The sequence below is a fragment of the Dendrobates tinctorius genome, unplaced genomic scaffold, assembly GCF_039654945.1.
Source record: "Dendrobates tinctorius isolate UK_male_01 unplaced genomic scaffold, ASM3965494v1 ptg000201l, whole genome shotgun sequence".
Taxonomy (NCBI): domain Eukaryota; kingdom Metazoa; phylum Chordata; class Amphibia; order Anura; family Dendrobatidae; genus Dendrobates; species Dendrobates tinctorius.
The window spans coordinates 8353946-8378278 of NW_027361868.1; the positions used below are offsets into that span (position 1 = coordinate 8353946).

Here is a 24333-nt window from a genome sequence, read left to right on the forward strand (position 1 = left end):
TGGGCGTGGCTATGGACCATATAATGTGGCCAGGGTAGGTCACATGTGGTGAATGTTGGGACCTGGTTGGTCCAGTGTGGAAGGTCCCGTCTGAGTGAGATGGGGCTGCCTTCTGACAGCAAGTGAACGCTGTGTTAATGGCTGCACGTGCCTGAGAGTTCCCTGGAGGGAATGGACGTCTGCCGCATGATGGTGAAGGAACCATGAGTGACCCTGACAGGGTGAGATAACACTGAGGCTGAAGAGCCTGTGTAATGGACATTTGCATAACCTGTGTGATATAAGGATAACCAGAGTGAAGCTCTATATTGGACGCTATGCTGTTATATGTTGTTTATTGCTGCTGTGGGTTTATGATGGAGGAATAAACCGCACGGACTATGCTATGGTTGATGAAAACCCGGTGCCGGATGTGTTTTGTTCGCTGCCTAGCGAGGATCCCCTAACTGAATGACAGCACTACCTCACAAGCTCAAAAAGACAAATCCTCAGAATATAATATAGCAATCAATATATTATACTATCAGATATAAATGTATCTGAACGTTCTAAACACTAAACAGTCATTGTGGGAGATAAACATTCTTTATAGATTTCTCATAAAAATAGAACTAACCTATTTAAAGGGTTATTCAGAAAATCTCAATTTTCGGTACATACAGAATTAATAATTTGTCCCAATACAACCTACAGTATCTACATCTGCACTGATCTGTAGTTATCACCTTCTAAAGATGAACCCCTCAGAGTCCTCATTTACCCTCTCGTCTGCCAGTAGTTCTAATGCTGTCGGTTGAGGATGTTCAGTTCACCTGATTACCCTGTGTAATAAAAACATCTTACAGTCAGGTTGTAGCACAGCTCAGCTATGCTCAGCTCCGAAGGTCTCAATGATTACAGTTATATTTGCCCATAATGGCCCTGTCTAAGAAAAAAAGAAAAAACAGTTGCACCCCCTGACCCTGTCTAATAAAATACCCCCCATACTCTTTCACAGCATCCCCAATGTCCCGACAGCTGTGTTGTAGTACAGCTCTGCTATGCTATACTAAGCTCTGCTATGCAGTCAGTTAGTGTACACTCAATTTGGAGTTTGTAAATAGTAATGAATATTGGTCAAATAGTGAGCAACAGTCACTACATTCAAAAGTATCAAAAACTGCCCATGTTGAGATCTATCCATCTCTATCAGGAAGCACACAGGAGAGTAGAGAAAGGGACCTGCAGCACTAAGAAAAAGCAGGGTGCTTCTGAAAAAATGTACCTTTTGCAGTGTAAGAACAGGACCATTCACTCAGATGTGAAGCTGGATGCACAGAGGAGCAAAAGGAGATGGAAAAAAAGAAACAAATGTACAAGAAAGATTATGTTGGGTTTGCTTCCTCCCCTGCTCAGGAGCTGTGGTATGATCAGACCATGTTCCTGCACAGTCAGACACGGCCATTACACAGTACACAGCAGGAGCACATTTATAAGATTATCTCAGCACAGGAACATTTTATTTAAACACTTTCAATTGTGGAAATTATTATCATTCCAAGATCTATTGATTAAAATGTTGCTTAATATTAACTTTGTTTGTGGGGAAAAAACCCTTTAATTTGTATAATTCCCTTGAGATTCAAGTGGACAAATCGTCCATTTCCGGAGCACTTCTCGACATCAGCACCACAACACTTACAACGTGCAACACAACCTACAAACCTACACAACAACCACAAACTAATGAGGCTAGGCTAGTATGAGGCTCCATACAATGACATCCAACATAACATTACGAAATTGTGAAAAAAAGAAAATCCATAGTTTCTTTTCCATAAACTTAAAGGGGTATTCTTACCTTGTATACTGATGACATATTGCTGGGATCATTAAGATTGTGAGGGTCTGATCTCTGGGAACCCCTCAATCTCAAAATCGGTGACATCCTAAACATTAAAGGGGCGGCAGAGCTAATTTAGTGCTACTTGGTTCTCCCTGCACAGCAACGCTCCTGGTCGCCCAGGGGTAAGGGAAACCACAGCTGGCTCCATTCATGGGGATGGAAATGCATGGGCCCAGAGGTCAGACCCCCGCCAAGCACAGGGGCAGAATATCCTACCGATGTAACACTACTATACAAGATAGGAGCACTGATATAATTTTAGATTGTCTCGCTGCTGTGATCTATGCGGGAATCTGACTGCAAAAGGTTCAATTTCCCTGCAGCGCCCCCCACAGGGGACATGAAACATTACATGGTGATTATTAACCTCAGTGGTGCTGCATGTGACGTGCACAGGTCTGCCGAGTCCTCCGGAGACGGAGATAATCTTTGCCCCTATTTGGCTAATTAAGGAATGGAGTATATAAAAATTGGTTTCTACGCCCGACAGCCCCTCTAGGCTCATCTCTATAAAACCGCAGTTACAATCACACCTCTCAGTAAAATGTCAGCCCCGCCGTCCAGTAAGTGACCCGATTAAGATGACATTTCACTAATCTGCTCGGCTCGCATTCATTGCGAACGCTCATTGTCCATCTCCTAGCAGCTAAGCTGTGTACACGTGACGGCGGCGGTGTCCCCGGACTGGATTCCGGCAGACGACAGGACAAATGAAGAATCTAAAGAAAAGTTCTATAGTTCCGGGGAATGTAGTGGAAATAGCAGAGAATGAGTACAAATGGCTGCCCCGCTCTAGAAAGCTTCTCAGGCTAAGGTGACGTCACTTAACTACTTCTCCATATGGCGCAGTAGGTAAAGACTTAAGCTGATCATGGGTACGCAGGTTAACCCCATATACCAATGAAAGGCTCCATCCTGAATCTCCAATATTACATAGGGTTATAGAAAATATTCCATTACATGGTGGCACCAGCGTCTCAACAAATGTAATACAGATCTGCAGATTTGCCATGAACATGAACCCTTAGAATAACCGTCGCTTTAATTTATTTTTCCATTAAATTAATAGTGCATGTGAAAATAAGGAACATTGTAATTTATCTTATTGGAGAAGGCCACTTCTTTCTCCTCCTGGACTGATCATGGCTTCTCACATTTCTCAATCAACAGGTAAAATTATGTCTTCAATGAATACAGGCATTCCCATTACTGAGATAGGACATGATAGTTGGTGCTCATAGAGTTCTATGGAGAACTGTAACTGTTGTTTCAGGTGAACTTGCGGCAGAATGTCTGTATCTGCCTCTAGCTCCTCCCTCCACCTCCATAGAGTTTTAAAAGCACCAACTGTCATCTCCTATCGCAGTAATGGACAGATCTGTCTTCACTGAATACAGATTTTACCCAGGAATTGAGGATGAAAAATCAGTTTAGTAGGAAAAAGAAGCGGATTTCAAGATTTTAAGAAATGAAATGCAAGTTCTGCTAAATCATTCTGCTCAGTTTCTTTTTCGCTGGACTGCGCTGTCCACAGATTGCACCGCATGTACAATGAATTAAGCGAGATATTTCTCCGACCCTCCTCCAATGCAGCACTGTAGGGCGGCCACAATATAGATTGTTTCCTGCACTCCTACAATGTAAGTTGCTATTTCCCAGTCTCAGCAGATGCGCCCCCTCTTCCCTCGCCGGGTTCAGTCCGGGACATGCAATGGTCGTCCTCATGAATTATTATTATTATTATTATTATTTATTGTTATAGCGCCATTTATTCCATGGCGCTTTACATGTGAGGGGGGTATACATAAAAACAAGTACAATAATCTTAAACAATACAAGTCATAACTGGTACAGGAGGAGAGAGGACCCTGCCCGCGAGGGCTCACAATCTCCAAGGGATGGGGGAGAATACAGTAGGCGAGGGTAGAGCTGGTCGTGCAGCGGTTTGGTCGATCGGTGGTTACTGCAGGTTATAGGCTTGTCGGAAGAGGTGGGTCTTCAGGCTCTTTTTGAAGGTTTCGATGGTAGGTGAGAGTCTGATATGTTGTGGTAGAGAGTTCCAGAGTAGGGGGGATGCGCGAGAGAAATCTTGTATGCGATTGTGGGAAGAGGAGATAAGAGGGGAGTAGAGAAGGAGATCTTGTGAGGATCGGAGGTTGCGTGCAGGAAAGTACCGGGAGACGAGGTCACAGATGTATGGAGGAGACAAGTTGTGGATGGCTTTGTATGTCATGGTTAGGGTTTTGTAATGGAGTCTCTGGGCAATTGGGAGCCAGTGAAGGGATTGACAGAGGGGAGAAGCTGGGGAATAGCGGGGGGACAGGTGGATTAGTCGGGCAGCAGAGTTTAGAATAGATTGGAGGGGTGCGAGAGTGTTTGAGGGGAGGCCGCAGAGCATGAGGTTGCAGTAGTCAAGGCGAGAGATGATGAGGGCATGGACTAGGGTTTTTGCAGATTCTTGGGTGAGGAATGAACGGATGCGTGAAATATTTTTGAGTTGAAGTCGGCAGGAAGTGGAAAGGGTTTGGATATGTGGTTTGAAGGAGAGATCAGCATCAAGGATTACTCCGAGGCAGCGAGCTTGTGGGACTGGGGAGAGTGGGCAGTCATTTACTGTAATTGATAGGTTCGTAGGGGGGGTCACGTGAGATGGGGGAAAGATGATGAATTCTGTTTTGTCCATGTTGAGTTTCAGATATCTAGTGGAGAAGAAGGATGAAATAGTGGACAGACATTGAGGGATTCTGGTTAGTAGGGAGGTGATATCTGGTCCAGAGATGTAGATCTGTGTGTCATCAGCATAAAGATGATACTGAAAGCCATGAGATTCTATGAGCTGTCCCAGGCCAAAGGTGTAAATAGAGAACAGCAGGGGCCCTAGGACTGAACCTTGTGGGACTCCGACAGATAGGGGGCGAGGTGAGGAGGTGGTGTGTGAGTGGGAGACGCTGAATGTCCGGTCTGTTAGGTATGATGAGATCCAGGAGAGGGCCAAGTCTGTGATGCCGAGGGATGAGAGGGTCTGTAATAATAGGGAATGGTCCACTGTGTCAAAGGCAGCCGACAGGTCCAGGAGGAGGAGGACAGAGTAGTGTCGCTTGCTCTTGGCAGTTAAGAGGTCATTGGTGACCTTAGTAAGGGCAGTTTCAGTGGAGTGGTGTGACCGGAAGCCAGATTGTAAGCGGTCGAAGAGGGAGCAAGAAGAGAGATGGGAGGACAGTTCAAGGTAGACGTGTTGTTCCAGTAGCTTGGAGGCGTATGGGAGAAGTGATATAGGGCGATAGCTAGATACAGAGGATGGGTCAAGAGAGGGCTTTTTGAGGATAGGTGTGATGGAGGCATGTTTAAAGCTTGAGGGGAAAACACCAGTTGTTAGTGATAGGTTGAAGAGATGGGTTAGGGTTGGGATGAAGACTGTGGTGAGGTTTGGGATGAAGTGGGATGGGATCGGGTCGAGTGCACAGGTGGTGAGATGTGATCTTGAGAGTAGAGTGGAGAGTCGATCTTCTGTAATGGTGGAGAAGTTGGTTTTGAAGGTGGAGGGCTGGGAAGTCGGGAGGAAGGGCTCTGGGGGTTGTTGACCAAAACTGTCCCTGATGTTATCAATTTTCTGCTTGAAAAATGAGGCAAAGTCTTCAGCTGAGATGAGTGGGGAGGGAGGAGGTGCTGGGGGGCGGAGGAGAGAATTGAAGGTGTTGAATAACTGTTTAGGGTTGTGAGACAGGGAGGATATGAGAGATGAGAAGTAGGTTTGTTTAGCTGTGGCGAGTGTGGTCTTGAAAGTAGTGAGGGACTGTTTGAATGCGATGAAATGCTCGTTGGAGTGGGATCTTTTCCATCTGCGCTCAGCAGCCCTGGAAGCTCGCCTCAGCTCTTTGGTCAGGCTGGTGTGCCAGGGCTGTCTGTCTGATGAATAGGACACGTTCTCTTGTTATGTCTGACTTAGTCGAGTCATCATATTCTTAATACTCCGTAAGATTACCTCCTCACAGGTTAATGGAAGGTCAACAAGACCGTAAACCTCAAAACCAGAACGGCCTCGAAAAAGAACCACACCCAACACATTAGCTATAGTTGCTTGCACCAGTCATCCATCCTTATGTGCATAACACAAATATCTGAAATTTACAGCGGTGAGAATAGAAAAGGTGAATGTGGTCATTTGCGTATTCATTTCCCACATTAAATCATGTCAAAATTCTCCTAATAGCATCACATATTACATTCATAGCACTCTCACCTACAGAGCTCTCCACAGTTCTGCACTGCCCTATATCTCCTCCCTCGTCTTGGTCTTCCTCCCTTCCCGTGCCCTCCATTCCACTAATGACCTAAGACTAACATCCTCCATTATCTGAACCTCCTGCTTCCATTTCCAAGTCTTCTCTCGTGCTGCACCAATGCTCTGGAATGCACTACCCCAGAGAATCAGGTTATAAGAGTCCTCTAAAAAAAAAAAATCTCTTTAGACTAGCCTGTCACCTCACCAATCTATCAATTCCCTGCTCTCCCTTCCTGACTCTTCCTCAGAATCTGATTCCTTTTGTCATCCGCATCCACACCCTCCATGCACTCAGGAGCACTTCATATCTGGTCATATACAAATACTGGACAATGACCGGTTCATGCAGCGTTCTTTGAAAACCTCTATTTATTAGGTCGCGCTCACACAACCGTATTTTCAGGTTCATGTGCTGTCAGTGAAAAAACTGACTTCCCATGGACAACGTTCAGTCCAATCTTACTCAATTGGGCAAATCAGGGAAAAAATAATTTAAGAAAAAAAAAATCACAATTTTTGTATTTCGAATGAGACTCGCCCTGCCCAAATCTATGGGTGAGCAAAAAAATAAAATAAAAATCAGGACATCTGTATTGCATCCATTTTTTTACCAATATAAGGTCATTATTAACTTTGGAGACTGTAGTAGGATCATCTACATTTTAAAATGCTGAAATTAAAAAAATGGATGCAACATGAAGGCATAAAAACAGAGACATGGAGGGCACACGGGTTGTGTATGGATGCGGAAAACAATGCAATTTTTCTGGAAGATGATATTTTATACACCCTATGGCCGGGTTCACACGGTCAGTATTTGGTCAGTATTTTACATCAGTATTTGTAGTCAAAACCAGGAGCGGGTGATAAATCCAGAAGTGGTGACGGGTTTCTATTATACGTCTCCTCTGGTTGTTCCACTCCTGGTTTTGACTACAAATACTGATGTAAAATACTGACCGAATACGGATAGTGTGGACATGACCTTTGCCTGACAATGATGGCTGGACCACACACAAAACGCGCGCTTTACTTCTCGTGTTCCCTGTATTTCCTTATTGTAAGCTTGCGCGCAGGACCCTCACTCCTCATGATAAAGGGGATGTCCGGGACTTGGGATAGGTCATTGATATCTGATCGACTGGGGTGCGATTAACAAGCAGGCTAAGTGGTTTATAATAATTTTGGGTTGCTCAATTGGAATACCATCTTATATCTTCTGTGTATGGCCAGAAACAAGTTTCAGGGATATTTATCACCTATACAAAGCTGTGATTTCCCCAATGCTCGATGCCGCTCCATTCAAAGCCTGTAGGACCGGCAGAAAAAGCTAAGTGCTTTCTCCATCGGACATGGTCAATATCATAGAGAGGAAGAAATAGACTCCACTGGAGGAAAATCTCTGGTAAGGCCCCTTTGAACTTATCGTTAACTATAACCTACATGTTACAAGCTAATATCTAGAGAGAGGAGAAAAGAAATTAAATATATTCTGACTACCAGCAACCACCACTAGAGGGAGCTTACTGCGTACAGTTTATACACTGAATTAAAGGGAACCTGTCACCTCGTTTTGGCCCTGTAAGCCGCTGCCACCGCCTTTCGGTTCTCATCTACAGCATTCTGTAATGCTGTAGATAAGCCCCTGATCTAACCTGAAAGATAAGAAAAATAAGTTTTATTACACTCACCCGGGGAGCGGTCCGGTCCGATGGGTGTCGCAGGTCCGGCGCCTCTCATCTTCTTGCAATGCCGCCTTCTTGTTTGCTTCATCGCTCCGGGATCAAGCGTAGGCGTACTTATCTTCCCCGTTGAGGGCAGAGGAAAGTACTGCAGTGCGCAGGCGCCGGGCCTCTTTCCCGGTGCCTACGCACTGCAGTACTTTCCTCTGCCCTCAACAGGGAAGATAAGTACAGCTGCGCAGAAGCGCTATGGCCCCGGAGCCATGAAGCAAGCAGGAAGGCGGCGTCGCAAGATGGGAGGCGCCGGACCCGGACCTGCGACACCCATCGGACCGGACAGCCCCCCAGCACAGTATAATACAACTTGTTTTTCTTATCTTTCAGGTTAGATCTGGGGCTTATCTACAGCATTACAGAGTTCTGTAGATAAGCCCGGAAATGCAGTGGCCGCATCTTACAGGGCCAAAACAAGGTGACAGGTTCCCTTTAACAATAAAACAGTACCCTGTAAATTCCTCAGCTCCCTCTAGTGGTAGTCAGATTTTTTTTTTGTTTCATTTAGTTTTATGCCTAAGCAGAAGACTTGGAGCTCTGCGTCCAGAAAAAAAAACCATATAAAAATATACTTAAGTGTACCAGTCATTTCAGGTAACTTATAACAAGCTAATATATGTTTGTACATGAGGGAGTCTCATTATTTCTGATCATTATATGACTTGTGTGAGACAGATTTAAGCAGGCTTACCCCCACTGCAGTTGTTATAGAGGGTATAAGGTCTAGTTTTTATATCCTATACAAAGTACACAGAATAGAGAACATCTTTTTCTACCTTATTTTTAGAAGCAGCAGTCGTATGGAGGGCATTATCCAGCAGTATCGAGCAGTGTAGCTGTGAATCCGGCACTGGGAGTGAACTGAAACATTTATGGTTTTTCTGCTTTCTAATCTCTGTGTGTCTCTCTACTTCTTTCCCACTCTGCTCCTCCTACTTCCCCTCTCCATAGATTTCTATGAGAGGCTGTAATCTGATCTCTCATTTCTCAACAGGCATTTTTTACTGCATTTCTGAGTGAATTTTGAGCTCATGGTGCTTATAAATAATTTGCAACAAAGCATACTTATTTGCTAAGATACATAGCAAAGTTTCTTAAATTCACATTTACTATTGATTCATGCAAAAATTGTAGAAAAGTCAGCGACCACTTAAGAAAAGTGCACCTTACAATGGCATGGTGATGAAAAGTGAACGTTCAGTTTTGGAACAGGTCACTGTGCTCGAGTCGGAAGGAGTATAATATTTCTATAAATCACAATTCTACAAATGTCTTGTTACATTTCCTACAGGCTCGAATAACAGCAAGATGTTCCCAGTGACCAAGTAAGGAATAGAAGAGATTCCCTTTGCAGATCTCCGCTTTATCCCATGTGCAGACCTGACTCCTGCATATGGGGGTGACCTTAAATGACTGTCGCAGGAGGCTGATCCCTGTTTAATACATTGCTGCAGCGGCTTTACAAAATGCCTCATTACTGAGGGACATCACATCCTGATGCTGGTAAATTCACTGCAGAATATGGGTCTAACAGAGCAAAGAAAGGAGAGGAGCATTTCTGACTGCAATTTCCCCAGATCTAAGCCCAACGGTTCAGAAAAGTACTAATACCGAAGATGGGGAAGAAAGTGGAAAAAAGACATGTAACTAAAAAAAAACAAAAAACACCATAATTCTGCCATTATTTCTTGGGCTTTGTTTTTACGACAGTCATTGTGCAGTTAAAATTACCCTAGGCAACATGATTCTCAGGGTCAGCATAATTACAGCAAGAGAGGAAGAAGAGGAAGAAGAAGAGGAGGAGGAGGAAGAAGAAGAGGAGGAGGAAGAGGAGGAGGAAGAGGAAGAGGAGGAGAAAAAGGAAGAAGAGGACGAAGAGGAAGACGAGGAAGAGGAGTAGAAAAAGGAAGAATAGGAGGAAGAGGAAGAAGAAGATGATGAGGAGGAGGAAGAGGAGGAGAAAAAGGAAGAAGAGGAGAAGAAAGAGGAAGAAGAGGACGAAGAGGAGGAGGAGGAAGAGGAGGACGAAGAGGAGGAGGAGGAGGAAGAAGAGGAGGAAGAGGAGGAAGAGGAAGAAGAGGAGGAAGAGGAAGAAGAGGAAGAAGAGGAAGAAGAGGAGGACGAAGAGGAAGACGAGGAAGAGGAGTAGAAAAAGGAAGAATAGGAGGAAGAGGAAGAAGAAGATGATGAGGAGGAGGAAGAAGAGGAGGAGGAAGAGGAGGAGAAAAAGGAAGAAGAGGAAGAAGAGGATGAAGAGGAGGAGGAAGAAGAGGAAGACGAGGAGGAAGTTGAGGTAGAGGAGGAAGAAGAGGAAAAGGAGGAAGAGGAGAAAGAAGAGGATGAGGAGGAAGAAGAGGATGAGGAGGAAGAGGAAGAAGAGGAGGAAGAGGAAGAAGAGGAGGAAGAGGAAGAAGAGGAGGAAGAGGAAGAAGGAGGAAGAGGAAGAAGAGGAGGAGGAGGAAGAGGAGGAGAAAAAAAGAAGAGGAGGATTTTAGTGAATTTAAAAAATGTTAAACTTTATAAAAAAAAGTGTCACCATATACTGAGACCTATAACTTATTAATTTTTCCATCAATGAAGGTATGGGGCTTAAAGCTGTAAGGGGTTAAGGTTTTTCTCCATAAGCAATGTGCCATGAATATCTGATAGTTGGGGTCAAACCCATAAAGATGTCTAGATATACAGATATATGTAAAAAATATATTGAAATGAGCGTGCAGTAACACGAAGAGAGTGATGAGATGATATTTTGTAGACTGTTGTATAATAATAAATATGAACCTTATAATAAGACGATGTGATGACACGGATGAAGGGTCCATGAGGACTGGGCTCCGGCACCAATAGGAAAATGATCAAACATAACTTTTACTGCGCAATTAAAAATATGGTGAGAAAAAAACAAAAAGATAAAAAAAGATGAAGGATTCATAAGCTTACATGTTTCGGGTTTGAAAACCTTATTCATAACTGTGAATAAGAACTGCTAACACGAAACGCATAAGCAAATGGATATTTAATCATTTTTATGTTTTTGTGCTGGAGCCCAGTCCTCATGGACCCTTCTCCCATTTCTGACCCGGATACCGGCCTGGTGTGTTCCTACACTGCTTGCACCACACCCTGACCAACCAAGGTCTTCCAGGGTTCCTATGTGAATACCCTCTGAATTTTCCATCTTGGAAGCTGATATTTTTCCTTTTCAAATGTAATTATATGTTTAAGAATCTAAAACTCTGTTTGTAATTCGATCACAAGAATGAAGACAGCAGCAGGAGAAGAATGTTGGGATTTTATGGGAGGCAGTGACCTGTCTACTTCTGTAACAAGAGGACTGCACATGGAAAAGATCAGGGTTATGAAACGAAATGGCAGGAACACACGACCCACAGTTAAATAAATGAGAAGATGACAGCAGAAGCATAGTGTGCTGATTTTGCAGGAGGCAGTGATCTGCTTAGTTGTGTGAGGACTAGGACGTTCATGACAAGGGTAATATCATGAATTAGCAGAGGTTAGAATTTTCCTATAGACAATCAGATTTTAAGAACAATGACAGCAGAAGAAGAGTGTGTTAATCTTGTGGGAGGCAGTGACCTGTCCACTCATGTGATTATGTGAGGTCAGGGCTTTGAGTGTTCCATGAACAATTCCATGAATTAGCAGAGGTTAGAGCGCCGGACTGACCATCAAATTTTTCTAAATGATGGCAGCAGAATAAGGGTGTTGTGACCTTGTGGAAGGCAATGACCTGTCCATTCATGTAAAAATTATGGGAGGACTGGACCGCACCCGACCAAAGCAATATCATGAATTAGCAGGGACTAGAAAACCAATTTACCTTTTACCATATACAGTAAACACTGCAGAATTTTTGCAATGATGACGTCAGAGACTGCACTATAACGAAAGGATACATTCCCAGGATCACAGCTTCTAGACACTTTATAGGTAAGGATTCCCTGGTCATCTCCCGAGCCGTCTCCATTAACCTAGAAGAGAGAGTCAGATAGAGATATGCACCATCTTCCTTCCTGGCAGAGACGATTAGACAGATGGCATCAACATGTGTCACGAGAGGCATCCAACAACCGTCCACACTCGGGGTCTCCCATTATAAGGGAGTCTTTGTATAACTGGGATCTGCAGGATTAGACTGTCAGCTGCCGGCAAACAAGTCACAAGAATCATCTGCTGACGGAAGTCACAAGAATCAGCTGCTGACGGAAACCAGACCTGCTCTCCCTCACAGCCTGCGATCACTAGTGAATTAAGGAATGGTCAAGGTATATATATATATATATATATATATATATATATATATATATATATATATAGTTATTTTACTTGCTTATACAGGGCCATTAATTACACAGCGTTTTACAGACATCACTACCACTATCCCCATTGGGGTTCACAATCTAGTATCCCTATCAGAATATCTGTGGAGCGTGGGAGGAAACCGGAGAACCCGGAGGAAACTGGAAAACCCACACAAACTCCTTGCAGACATATATATATATATGCGTTATTGCTGTTTTAAACTGCTTGGACCATTGCATTTTAATGGATTTATGAATAAAAAGAAAAAAAATTTTAACAGCATCCTGGATTGCTCACGTTATTGCTGGACTTTGCTTTGTCGTTGTTTATATATATATATATATATATATATATATATATATATATATATATGGAGAAATATGCAGCACTCCCCAATATAGCTGAAAAACTGTGTGTCTTTATTTCACATGAATTCCATCAATAGATATGTGGACATGCACGAGGAATGTTAGGGGAGGGAGGTGCCGGACAACGGCCGTTTCACGATTACTCGCTTCTATGGACCTGTAGAAGCGAGTAATCGCGAAACGGCCGTTGTCCGGCACCTCCCTCCCCTAGCATTCCTCTAACGTCCTGCATGTCCACACATCTATTGATGGAATTCATGTTAAATAAAGACGCACAGTTTTTCAGCTATATCGGTGAGTGCTGCATATTTCTCCTTTTTTCGCTTCACATTGAAATATTCATGTTTTTTCATGCAAGCATCTCCGTTTTTTGACTGAAATATATACCGCAATACTTCAGATAAATAGCTCCGTCTGTTAATGTGGTGATTTGTGTACCCTAGTATGCCGTTCATCTGCTTGCTCTTTGCTGGGATCATATATATACATATATATATATAAAATAAAAAAGTGAAAAGAGCAGCACAAAAGATAATAATCAATGAGTGCAAAAAGCCTTCCAGGTATATAACAAACCTCAATAAATATGTCCAAAAAGATGAAAGCAGCACACCGTGAATTATTTCAAGTGCAATTGCCCATCCGGCGACATTTCGGTCCCAAAGGAATGTGGACCGGTTTCAAGTATATATTTTATATATGTATGTATATATATATATATATATATATATATATATATTATATATACACACACACATATATGTAGATATATATAAATATACACATACATATCTCGTTATAATTCTCACTGATATTTATAAATGCACACATACTCCTACATGTCAGCAAACCACTAGTAATGAGCCTTGGAAGCATCCGAATCCTCTTTTCCCCCCCCATGTCTGAGGGCTGCCTCCATTCTGCCTCCATTCTGCAGATACTGATGTTTTAATCAGGTATGCCAATTAGGGTGATCGGCGCACCCTGGGTGTGGCCAAGAAGCTTTCTGCACTGGTTTTGCATGCCCCGCCTTCTTTATGGTGAATGACCAGTGAGGGAGGAGACATGCAAACCTAGTGGGCGGAGCGGTGCCGAAAGCTTCTTGTCCTTCACTCTCAGGGTGCACTGGGAATCCTAATTAACATATTAGATTTGATTTCTGCAGAAAGGTGGAAGCGACTCAAACACCGGAGGTGCAATCTTTTTTTTTTTTTTTTATAAGGGATCCGTGCCTACAAGACCATGTGCTTAGTTTATGCTGTCAGCGTGGCCTCACAGACTCCACGTAACCCCAAATCTCATGGTGTTTGCCAGGCGCCAAATTCATAGAAAAGTAACTTAGATTATTCTATGAGAAACAGATGTCACACAGGTGAACAGGACTGGACCGCCCCGGCACTTTCAGTGGCAAAAGCTAGAAATTGGGGCGGCATTGTGGGAACGCTTCTAGCAGATTTTTGAAAATAATAAAACATTTCTTACCCACTGATCGGTCGCGTCTTTCTAATTTCAAAAAATTGCGTTCCGGTGTGGTTGTATCTGAGTTTCTGACATTAAGGAGAAATAACTAAAACTGATGCAGACAGCAGGAGAAATGGAAGAAATGTTAGAATTAGACTCTGCTAAAACAATGGATCTACACGTCAATAGTAGTGAGGTCTGAAGACCCTATGACAACACTTCTTGTCTCAGCTCTGAACTGGCACAGCCTTGCATAGGGGCACAGGTAGAGCACCCCCTGGAGACATAGCCTGTGCCCCCCCCTGACGGTATGTATCACAGGTTGAGAAATCAGGGTCTGTGCCCGATAACAATGTATATACGTATAGGACTCCCAGAGACGGAGGAGTACAACGGTCGGTTATCTCCGACAGTCCCATAAAAACTAAATGGAACAGTGGTACAAATGCTTCGTTCAGACAGAGCTCTGAATCTAAGATATTCCATGGGGCTGCTGCTCCCATGTTCAATTTTTTCCTTGGACCAAGTGATCCGCAAAAAAAACAAAACAAAAAAACCAGAAGGGTACGATTTTGATCCGTGTGCTGGATCAAAATTGGCAACACAAGTTTATGGGTCTATGAAAAAAAACTGGACTGCACTCGAATGACATCTGAGTGCTGTTTGATTTTCACAGACTAAGAAAATGGAGATATTTTTTTTTCTCCCCACATCTGAGAAAAACCGATGTTACTCAGACGACACTCCGATCAAACTCTGATCAGAGTAATCGGACAATTTCTCTCACATAAAGAGAAAGTGGTCGTGTGACCCTACCCAAAGACAGGGTGTCTAGTGAGGGACTTACCTCTTCAAGGTCCATTTCGGCTAACAAGACTTTTGGGCAAAGCTAAAGAAGAATGTGGCCAATTTACTTTTTTGATAAAACAACCTCTTTTGACCAACAGAAACCTTCTCCATCACTTAGAACAATTCTAACAAATGCTTTACATTTTTTTTTCCCCTTAGAAACAGCGCCACCCTTGTGCACAGGATGTGCCAAGTATTGCAGCGCAATTATATTCTAGCGAGTAGAGCTGAGGTGCCGTTCCAAACGCTGCCTATGGACAAGTAGTGAGGAAAACAAACTCTTTATTTCATCTGATACAATTTCCTTTTTCTGTCCGTCCGGAATACTTTTTTGAATGGATTTTGGATTAAGGAAACAGCTGGTTTCCAGCAAAGAGATGAGGCAAGAAAAACAGCTGCAAGCTGGCATCCCTGCCAGATGAAGTGACATGCCAAATCATGATGGAGGGTATTGACCGGGGCGGCTCCTGGCACGAGAGCAAAACTGTCCCGGTGACAAATGAGGTCGAGTACTCAGCAATATGCCGACTGTCCGACAGAGAGGAGCCGCCGTCTCTTCAGAAGGTGCGAGCGTCCCAGGGCTAAAAAGGGAGAAATGTGCGACATCACCCACTGCGGAAATTAAAGGAGCCTAAAACCGAAAGATAAAAGTCCAGCAGCATTAGAAGAGGAGCTGCTGCACCGTACATAGGTGTAATGAATGGTCAGGATATATCATGCCAGTAAGATACACATACAGTGGCATGTAAAAGTTTGGGCACCCCTGCTTAAAATTACTGTTATTGTGAAGTTGAAGATTAAACGATCCCTAAAAGGCGTGAAGTTAAAGATGACGCATTTCCTTTGCATTTTAGGGAAAACCAAAAATATATACATATTATTATTTTCATTTTAAAAACTAGAAACCAGGAAAATGGGCAGATACAAAAGTTTGTGCACCCTTGGAGATTTGTGCGCTCAGTTAACTCTGACCAAGGTTTCAGACCTTAATTATCATGCTGAAGGTGAAAAGAGGATGGCTTCTACAAATGGATAACGATCATAAACATAAGTCAAAATCTACAAAAGACGACCTCAAAAGGTGCAAGCTGAAGGTTTTACAGTGGCCCTCACAGTCCCCTGATCTGAGCTTCATTGAAAATCTGTGGCCAGACCTCAAAATAGCAGAGAATGCAAGACAACCCCGGAATCTCACAGAACTGGAGGAAATTACCAAGGAAGAATGGATGAAATTCCCTCAAACAAGAATTGAAAGACTCTTCCATGGCAACAAAAAGTGTTTACAAGCTGTGATACTTTCAGAAGGGGGCGATACTAGGTACTAACCATGCAGGGTGCCAAAACTTTTCCATCAGCCCATTTTCCTTTTTGTAATTTTTAAAATGTAAAGTGACAACATATACATTTTTTTTTTGCCTAAAATACAAAGGAAATGTGTCATCTATGACTTTTGGTCTTATAGAGATCAATTCATCTGCAACTTGCTTAACTGTTCACAGTAACAGTAATTTTGACCAGGGGTGCACAAAGTTTTATACCACTGTAGATAGATAGCTAGAAAGAGAGAGAAAAAGATAGATAGATAGATAGATAGATAGATAGATAGATAGATAGATAGATAGATAGATAGATAGAGAAAAAGATAGATAGATAGATAGATAGATAGATAGATAGATAGATAGATAGAGAAAAAGATAGATAGCGAAAAAGATAGATCGATAGCTAGATAGAGAGAGAAAATGAGATAGATAGATAGATAGAGAAATAGATAGATAGATAGATAGATAGATAAATAGATAGATAGATAGATAGTAAAATGGGGGCCTGAATAGAGCAGTAGTGAGGATGTGGGACCACCACTTCTTTGGACAGCAGTGTCGCTCATTACTACGACAGTCACACATGGGACTTTGGAAACCCCCTTTTAGGTCTAGATGAAGGTCCCAGTGTTTGGATCTCCAGCGATCATCCTCTTGGCCTATGATCTGTGTCTATGTCTGGGTTCAGATGTGAATATTTCATACGTTTCATGGATTGTATACGGACCACTATACCCGGATTTACCGCAGATCTCCCGATCCAAACTTGTAGCTTCTTAGACAAGTATGAGGCCGTAAATTCGTGTTGCAGTTCATACCCAGACAGTGAAATATACCTGTGTGAACACAGCCGGACACAGGGGCAGGGCGCGCTACAGTGTGAATGAGCCTTCTTTTGTAAAGAGTTGTGACCAGGATAACAAGCTTTCAGCCTATAGGACAGTGTTCTCATTCACTGACTGAGAGAAGAAATTCTAAACATAGTGAGGAAGTTATACCCAAAATATATTGGGAAATTTAATAAACGTTCCATGAAGACAATCCCTTAAATTATAGTCCGGTGCTGGTGCCTCAGCTTAGAAATGTAATGTCAACTTGAAAACTTTACAGCCGCTCGCTAACTTCGCAGCAGCTCACTTTACAGCAGCTTGACAGATCCCACACTGAAGCCTTACATCTGCTCCCCGCTATCCCAGCGCTTGTGTGCGACTTGTAAATACTTCCCAGCTGTTCATATAAATCACCATGAGCAATGTGTAACTTCACCGTCAAGTGACCCTTCTTCTGGATCCCTGGGACTAAAAAGATCACAAAGGAAATCACTGTTCTCAGTCGCAAGGGAAACTTGTACCAGAAATGAGAAAAGCTACAAAACTTTATAGAAAACTCTGTAGAAAGCGGCGTGCTATGTGCTCCTAACCCACCAAGTCTTCCCTCTGCAGCGCCCACTCTTGCCCATGTTTTCTCTGCAGCTGCATCCCCCTCCTCCCTCACCTTCCTGTCTTCTATTTAGTAAATGACACCAGTGCCTCTTCTAAACCATTAAAGGGATTGTCTAAAAGAAAAAAGAAAAGAAAATGAAAAAAAATCCCACTGTAGTCACCTGTTATAGTGCCCCCGCTCCAGGGGTGACGCTGGTGCTCCCCGGTGGCTCTGTTTTTACACTCCAGGGTGCGTTAAGTGGTGTATAGCCAGGTAATGCCATTGAAAACAGGACATGCCCAGAGATTGGCTGCTGCGCTCATCTTTCCTGCAGGGGATCACCAGAGATGAGAACTGGAGTGGGATTTAAAGGGAACCTATCACTAAGATTTCTCCTAGTACAGTAGAGATAAATAATGCAGAAAAAGGCAGCGAGAAACAATTCCAACAATATCTATTTAGTTGTCAGCCGGTGCAAAAAAAATGCACCTTTTATTTGTTTGCAAATGAGACTAGGGGGAGTATCAGTTCAGCCACAATCCATGGCGTTTCTTCACTTCTCCCCGTCCGATGCTGCCTTCCGCTTCATGATTGACAGTGGAGACAGGATCTCTGCTGTGTAACTTCTCTTCTGCTCCCCACTAAAATCTCAAGATTTGGGGCAACACATAGAACCTGAGAGCTAGCAGTAAATCAGCATAAGGCTGGATCCACACACCTGAAATTCGTACTCAAAGACTGTCCAGTTTAGGTCAAGAGACTAGCAACTGGTCCGTGCCGCATAATCCATGCCATGTAATTCGCCAATCACAGATGTGTGAATCCAGCCAAAATCTGAATGCAGCTCTGGACGTGAATGGAGGAGAACAGCAATTCTGCAGACCGATTCATCATTTTATGCGGACGTGACGTAGTATTCTGCCCATTAACGGTCGATGTTATCCATCTCATACAGACAATATGAAAGAAAGGATACTGCAGCGTCTTCATGTATCTCTGCACGGTCTGCAGCCATTCCGGGATGGACATGGAAGTCTTGTAGGTTGGTACGGATGGCACTGAAGGCTGAAATAAAGACGAGAGAAAAGAAATGTGAACGGTGACACATTTGTTTACATGTTTACGTTTACAGCGGAACTGGCGCCGAGCGCTTTCCATATGGAATGTAACGCGTTTATTACATGATTGCAATCATAATAGTCGCAGGATTTCCTCCTCCAACAGATAATAGATTGTTTCCTTTAACAGATGTCAGATCAAAGACTTGTTATAATGTGCAATTCATGACAACATTGTTCTACTGGATATATAGATGCAGCAGACCTGAGTTTGTCACATGCATTGTTTGCGCTTTCCGAAGGATTGAAAATAGAGGCCAATTAACCCGAAAAATCCCAAGTTCCTCCCTTATTAAACTGATGCTCCAGGAGCCCGTCAGTAAGTATGGTAATATCATACCATCTGTTTCATTCCAGTAAGACCTGAGGTCTTATTGCAGAGCTGCAGCCGTGTGGCGAGACTTTTTAGGTGTAAAAGATAGAACAGAGACGCGAAATCAACAATACGAGTGTGAGAACATTTACAATTCTATTTGCATGGCTTCCTCATTAACGTCTGTGACAAAGGACGAATTCAGACACCCGAGTATCACACAGGCAACTGACAGAGAGAGAGGGGAGCAGTTCCTTTCAATGTCTGATCACTGCAAAGCAAGCAGTAGCATAGCGTGTGGGTGGAGGGGGGTCCATAGGCACAGTTGCCCCCATCACCATAGACTGGTCCCTCCTCAGTCATATGAGCAAGCGCTGCTTGTTAGAGAGGCGAAACGGGTGTCCGCTAAGAGCTAGTGATGCAGAGCACCGCAGTTGATGGCAAACTTAACTTGACTGCTGTGCATAGGCAGCAACTGAGATGACAAGCTGAGCAGTTAATAAGTTAAGAAAGTATTGAATATTTTTTACTGCACTGAACTTGATTTAATATGGTCTTCCTTCATTACTAAGAGCTACTTTTTCTATCTCTATCCAGAGGTTTAAATCTTAGGTTTAGGGCTAGATGTAGGGCTAGGGCTGGAGTTATTAAAAAATGTCAAAGTTAGTGAACCGTAGAAAAAAAAATACTATAGCAATGTATAAGCTTGAAACAAGAAAAGAGAAGGTCCGCTCATCTGAGGGATAAGGATACAATTTGCACGGAATGCTTGTAGTACTGCAAAGTACAGGGAGGAAATTAAAAATCAAGCAAAAAAAGTCTTAAAAAGTATGAAGGTTTATTAAAAAAAATAGTAAAAGTTTAAAAATATTTAAAAGCCAAAAGTACATCCAACAACCGCAGAAAAAAAAGCAGGCGCGTTTCATACACAGTCCTTAATCATTGTGTAAACCAAGTAATGATTATGGGCATGTCTGCTTTTTTCTATGGTTGTTGGATAAATTTTTGGGGATCTTAAATAAACATTAACACTTTATACTTTTTTTTTTTTTGCTGGATTTTTTGTTTCTTCTTGGGAATTAAAGGGTTTTTTTCCATCAACAAAGTTAATTTTAAAGTTGATTTTAATCAATAGATCTTGGAATAATAATAATTTCCACAATTGGATGTGTTTAAAAAAAATGTTCCTGTGCTGAGATAATGTTATAAATGTGTCCCTGCTGTGTACTGTGTAATGGCCGTGTCTGACCGCGCAGGAACATGGTCTGATTACACCACATCTCCTGGGCAGGGGAGGAAGCAAAAGAGTATACAGACAGGACAGCACAGGATCACAGATAATTCTTTTTGTGAGATTAAACATTTTGTCTATTTTTAAAAAAATGTTTTACACGACACAATCATGGCAGAGATTTTTTCTTTGGGTGGGGAGTTTTTGCAGTTATAGACTTTAAGATGCAGATGACAGGAGACGCCTGCACCTCTGGAAATCTCTGCACGTTATGCCAAGGAAGGTTATAATTAACTAAAATACAGATTATAATCTGAGTTCTGTCCGGGTTTTGCCATCACATTATCTGAATGCTCTCAGCTTCTCTGGTACTGACACCACATTTCTATGAATCACTGGTAATAGACGCTGCTCACATTGTTTTCGTTCACCCCTACAGTGTACCACTGATCCAGGCAATGATTAATAGAAACATGGCTTCCTGTCTGCTGAGAAATGCCGGCAGCAATAAGAACAGTCAACTTACAAGAAACTTTTGCTCCCTCTCAGACAACATCCCTTAGTAACATGTCTAATAGAAATGCCTTCATTTTTTTTGGGTTTTGGATTGTAATGGCCAAATGAAAGTTCTGTTGTACTGCAGCTGGAGACTAGATAGGCAGGATGATACACAGACAATATGGACGTGCGGGCACATAATTGTTGTGAGACTTCTGGCTTCCATTTTCTGGTCTATATACAAAAAAACTTGTATTAGAATCTGGGAATATCCATAGGATATGGCATAAATGTTCGATAGATGCAGATCCCATCGCTGAAGAGTGACCTGTCCGATATGGAGAGTTGGCTCTCTCCGTCAATTTCTTTGGGGGCTCTGAAACCCCTTTATTTCTTTTCTCAATTCCTAAAGACTACAGTAGAGAGCGCGGTGTATAAACATGGACACCACTCCAATGCTACATCACTGGGCTCTGCTACATCAACAAGGGTTATCTTGCCTTTGCTTCATTAGTTTCTCTTTGCTGAGGCTCCATCTTCCGTGTGATCTACTACTCTACTTCACCAGTTGCTAACCAGCCATTGCAGACTCTATTGTTCTCTTCCGTCCATCTCACTGCACCAATGTTTCCAGTCCGTGTTGCCGAACAACTACTCACCCAGATCGAGGTCTTCGAGAATCCACCTTACTAGGTGAGACATAGCAGTAGAACCCCTCACCTATTGGGAGAACAGGGTCCTCTGCCCCCCATTCCTCCAGATGAAATGGATGGTGGTTGCTACATACAGATGCAGAGTCAATGGAGCAGAGGTCATGCCCGTTTGGCTCTTTTTGGGACACCTCTTAAATCAATCTTCACCTAATGGTAGCTATTTTTGGGCACCTTACCCGGAAGAATTGGAGTCAGTAGACCCTTGTACTGACTCCAGGTGGGGGACAGGCGCAGAGTTCCCCTTTAAGCATCTGCTTCTATGTAAGAAGGACGACAGGTGCGGGATTTATTGTCAGAGTCATTACTATATCTGGGCTTCATGTAGTAACCAGACTGGGATGTTGGGGGTTATTGTGGCTCTCAGCGGCAGCTGCTGGTATCAGCTTAACTTCCCGAAACAGCAGAAAATCACATTACACACAAGAACTGGACATGAGGCCGTGCGGACACGGCTGCTCTCGGCCTGAATATTTGATGTGTCTGCTGCTCCGACTCTGTATTACTAGATGTCACAGGTGTATATACCATTTACATTATTTACTACGACAGAGGGTTATCCAAAATTCATCCATAAAATACAAATCTGTCAATTAAGAGTAACATTTGCAAGAAAAAAAATATATATTGTTTGAGTGCCTGTAATATTAGGTGGGTCTCAGGACTCGGACCCCCCATGGATCTTCAGGAAACTGAATGGGAAAAAAATATAAAATATTTGTTAGACTTGAGAATGATAGAGAACACATTTCCGTGTCCCTTTTTGGGCACATAGACATGTCGGGAGGAGAACTGATCTCGGTAAATGCAGGAAGACGTGTGAGGGGTGCGGAAGGCAGCATTGTGCTGGGCGATGACTCCATATCCTGACCACAACGTAACACGTCGTATATCCGTGTCCAGGATTCCGCTGACTTTTCCTGCTCCTGACATACAGAGAGGAGTCCAGTATCCCAGCTCTGTATATGAGAGGGATATCCATCTGTCCCATTGGGCACCTCCATATTCCACTACAGGAGCTCTTCTCAACTCCCATTCTACAGCCATAGTCATTAATATGGAGTCGGCCCCTCTACAGATATAATGGCTCCCACTGTGCTGGGAAGGATTTCTACAAGATTTTGGAGGGGTCTGTGGCAGGGCTGTGGAGTCGGTAAGCCAAACCTGCGACTCTGACTCCTCAATTTCCCTTACACTGACTCCACGACTCCGAATTCCACATATATTGCTTATATTTACGTGAAAAATTTATTGTAGTACAATGTGAACATCAGACATTTAATCATTTCTATGATACAATAATCAAGATATTTCGATAGGACATAATATTTATTTATTGGAATACAACTTTAGAACACAAAAAACTGTACTAAATTGTAAATATGTAATATCGATTATATATATATATACTAGCTGAAGAGCCCGGCGCTGCCGGGGAATAGTAACTAACTGTGGTTAGTTATAGCAAATTATAATTATCCTCCATCCCATAGTCCCGTGCCCATATACCCATCATACATATCCACGATCCCATAGGCACGGGCCCATATACCCATCATACATATCCTCCATCCCATAGTCGAGTGCCCATATACCCATCACACATCCTTCATCTCATAGTCCCATGCCCATATACCCATCATACATATCCTCCATCCCATAGTCCCGTGCCCATATACCCATCATACATATCCTCCATCCCATAGTCCCGTGCCCATATACCCATCATCCATATCCACCATCCCATAGTCCCATGCCCATATACCCATCATACATATCCTCCATCCCATAGTCCCGTGCCCATATACCCATCATACATATCCTCCATCCCATAGTCCCGTGCCCATATACCCATCATCCATATCCACCATCCCATAGTCCCGTGCCCATATACCCATCATACTTATCCTCCATCCCATAGTCCCGTGCCCATATACCCATCATACATATCCTCCATCCCATAGTCCCGTGCCCATATACCCATCATACATATCCTCCATCCCATAGTCCCGTGCCCATATATCCATCATACATATCCTCCATCCCCTAGTCCCGTGCCCATATACCCATCACACATCCTCCATCCCATAGGCCCATGCCCATATACCCATCATACACATCCTCCATCCCATAGTCCCGTGCCCATATATACCCATCATACATATCCTCCATCCCATAGTAGAGTGCATATACCCATCACACATCCTCCATCCCATAGTAGAGTGCCCATATACCCATCATACATATCCGCCATCACATAGTCCCGTGCCCATATACCCGTCATACATCCTCCATTCCATAGTCAACCATTATGACATCATAATGAGCGGTGGGGCTTGCAACCTATGATGAATCAGCGCAGCCATGGCAACCATTATGACATCATAATGAGGGGCGGGGCTTGATACGCACACACCTTTTCCCCATTATGTAGATAGGAGCAAAATTGTTTGGTGAATTGGAACGCGCGGGGTTAAAGTTTCGCCTCACAACATAGCTTAGGACGCTCTCGGGGTCCAGACGTGTGACTGTGCCAAATTTTGTGGCTGTAGCTGCGACGGTGCGGATGCCTATCCCGGACATACAAACATACACACACACACACACTTTGAGCTTTATATATTACATATACTAAATAACATTTGTGCAGTCTATGAATTTGTTCTGAGAAATAGAATTGCCTCCAACAGATCCTCCTTCATAGATGACCTCAAATCTGACCTAATAATTTTAAGGCTAGAGAACAACCTCTCTACACTAACTTGGGTTGGAGGCAAAGCCGTAACCACATGGGCAACATCTCTAACAATTTCCGGGT

At 43.1% G+C, this 24333-nt stretch overlaps 1 protein-coding gene across 2 annotated transcripts in view; it reads right to left on the reverse strand.

The window, feature by feature from the left end:
- The window catches only part of VASH2 (vasohibin 2), a 106527-nt gene that overhangs the window by 35642 nt on the left and 46552 nt on the right, over nt 1–24333 (reverse strand). For both annotated transcript variants that reach the window (XM_073553368.1, XM_073553369.1), the window contains exons 3-5: nt 18622–18710; nt 14077–14133; nt 11821–11895 (exon numbers count right to left, since the gene is read on the reverse strand). In XM_073553368.1, coding sequence (XP_073409469.1) covers nt 11821–11895; nt 14077–14133; nt 18622–18710 — 221 coding nt within the window. The remainder of the gene's footprint in view (nt 1–11820; nt 11896–14076; nt 14134–18621; nt 18711–24333) is intronic.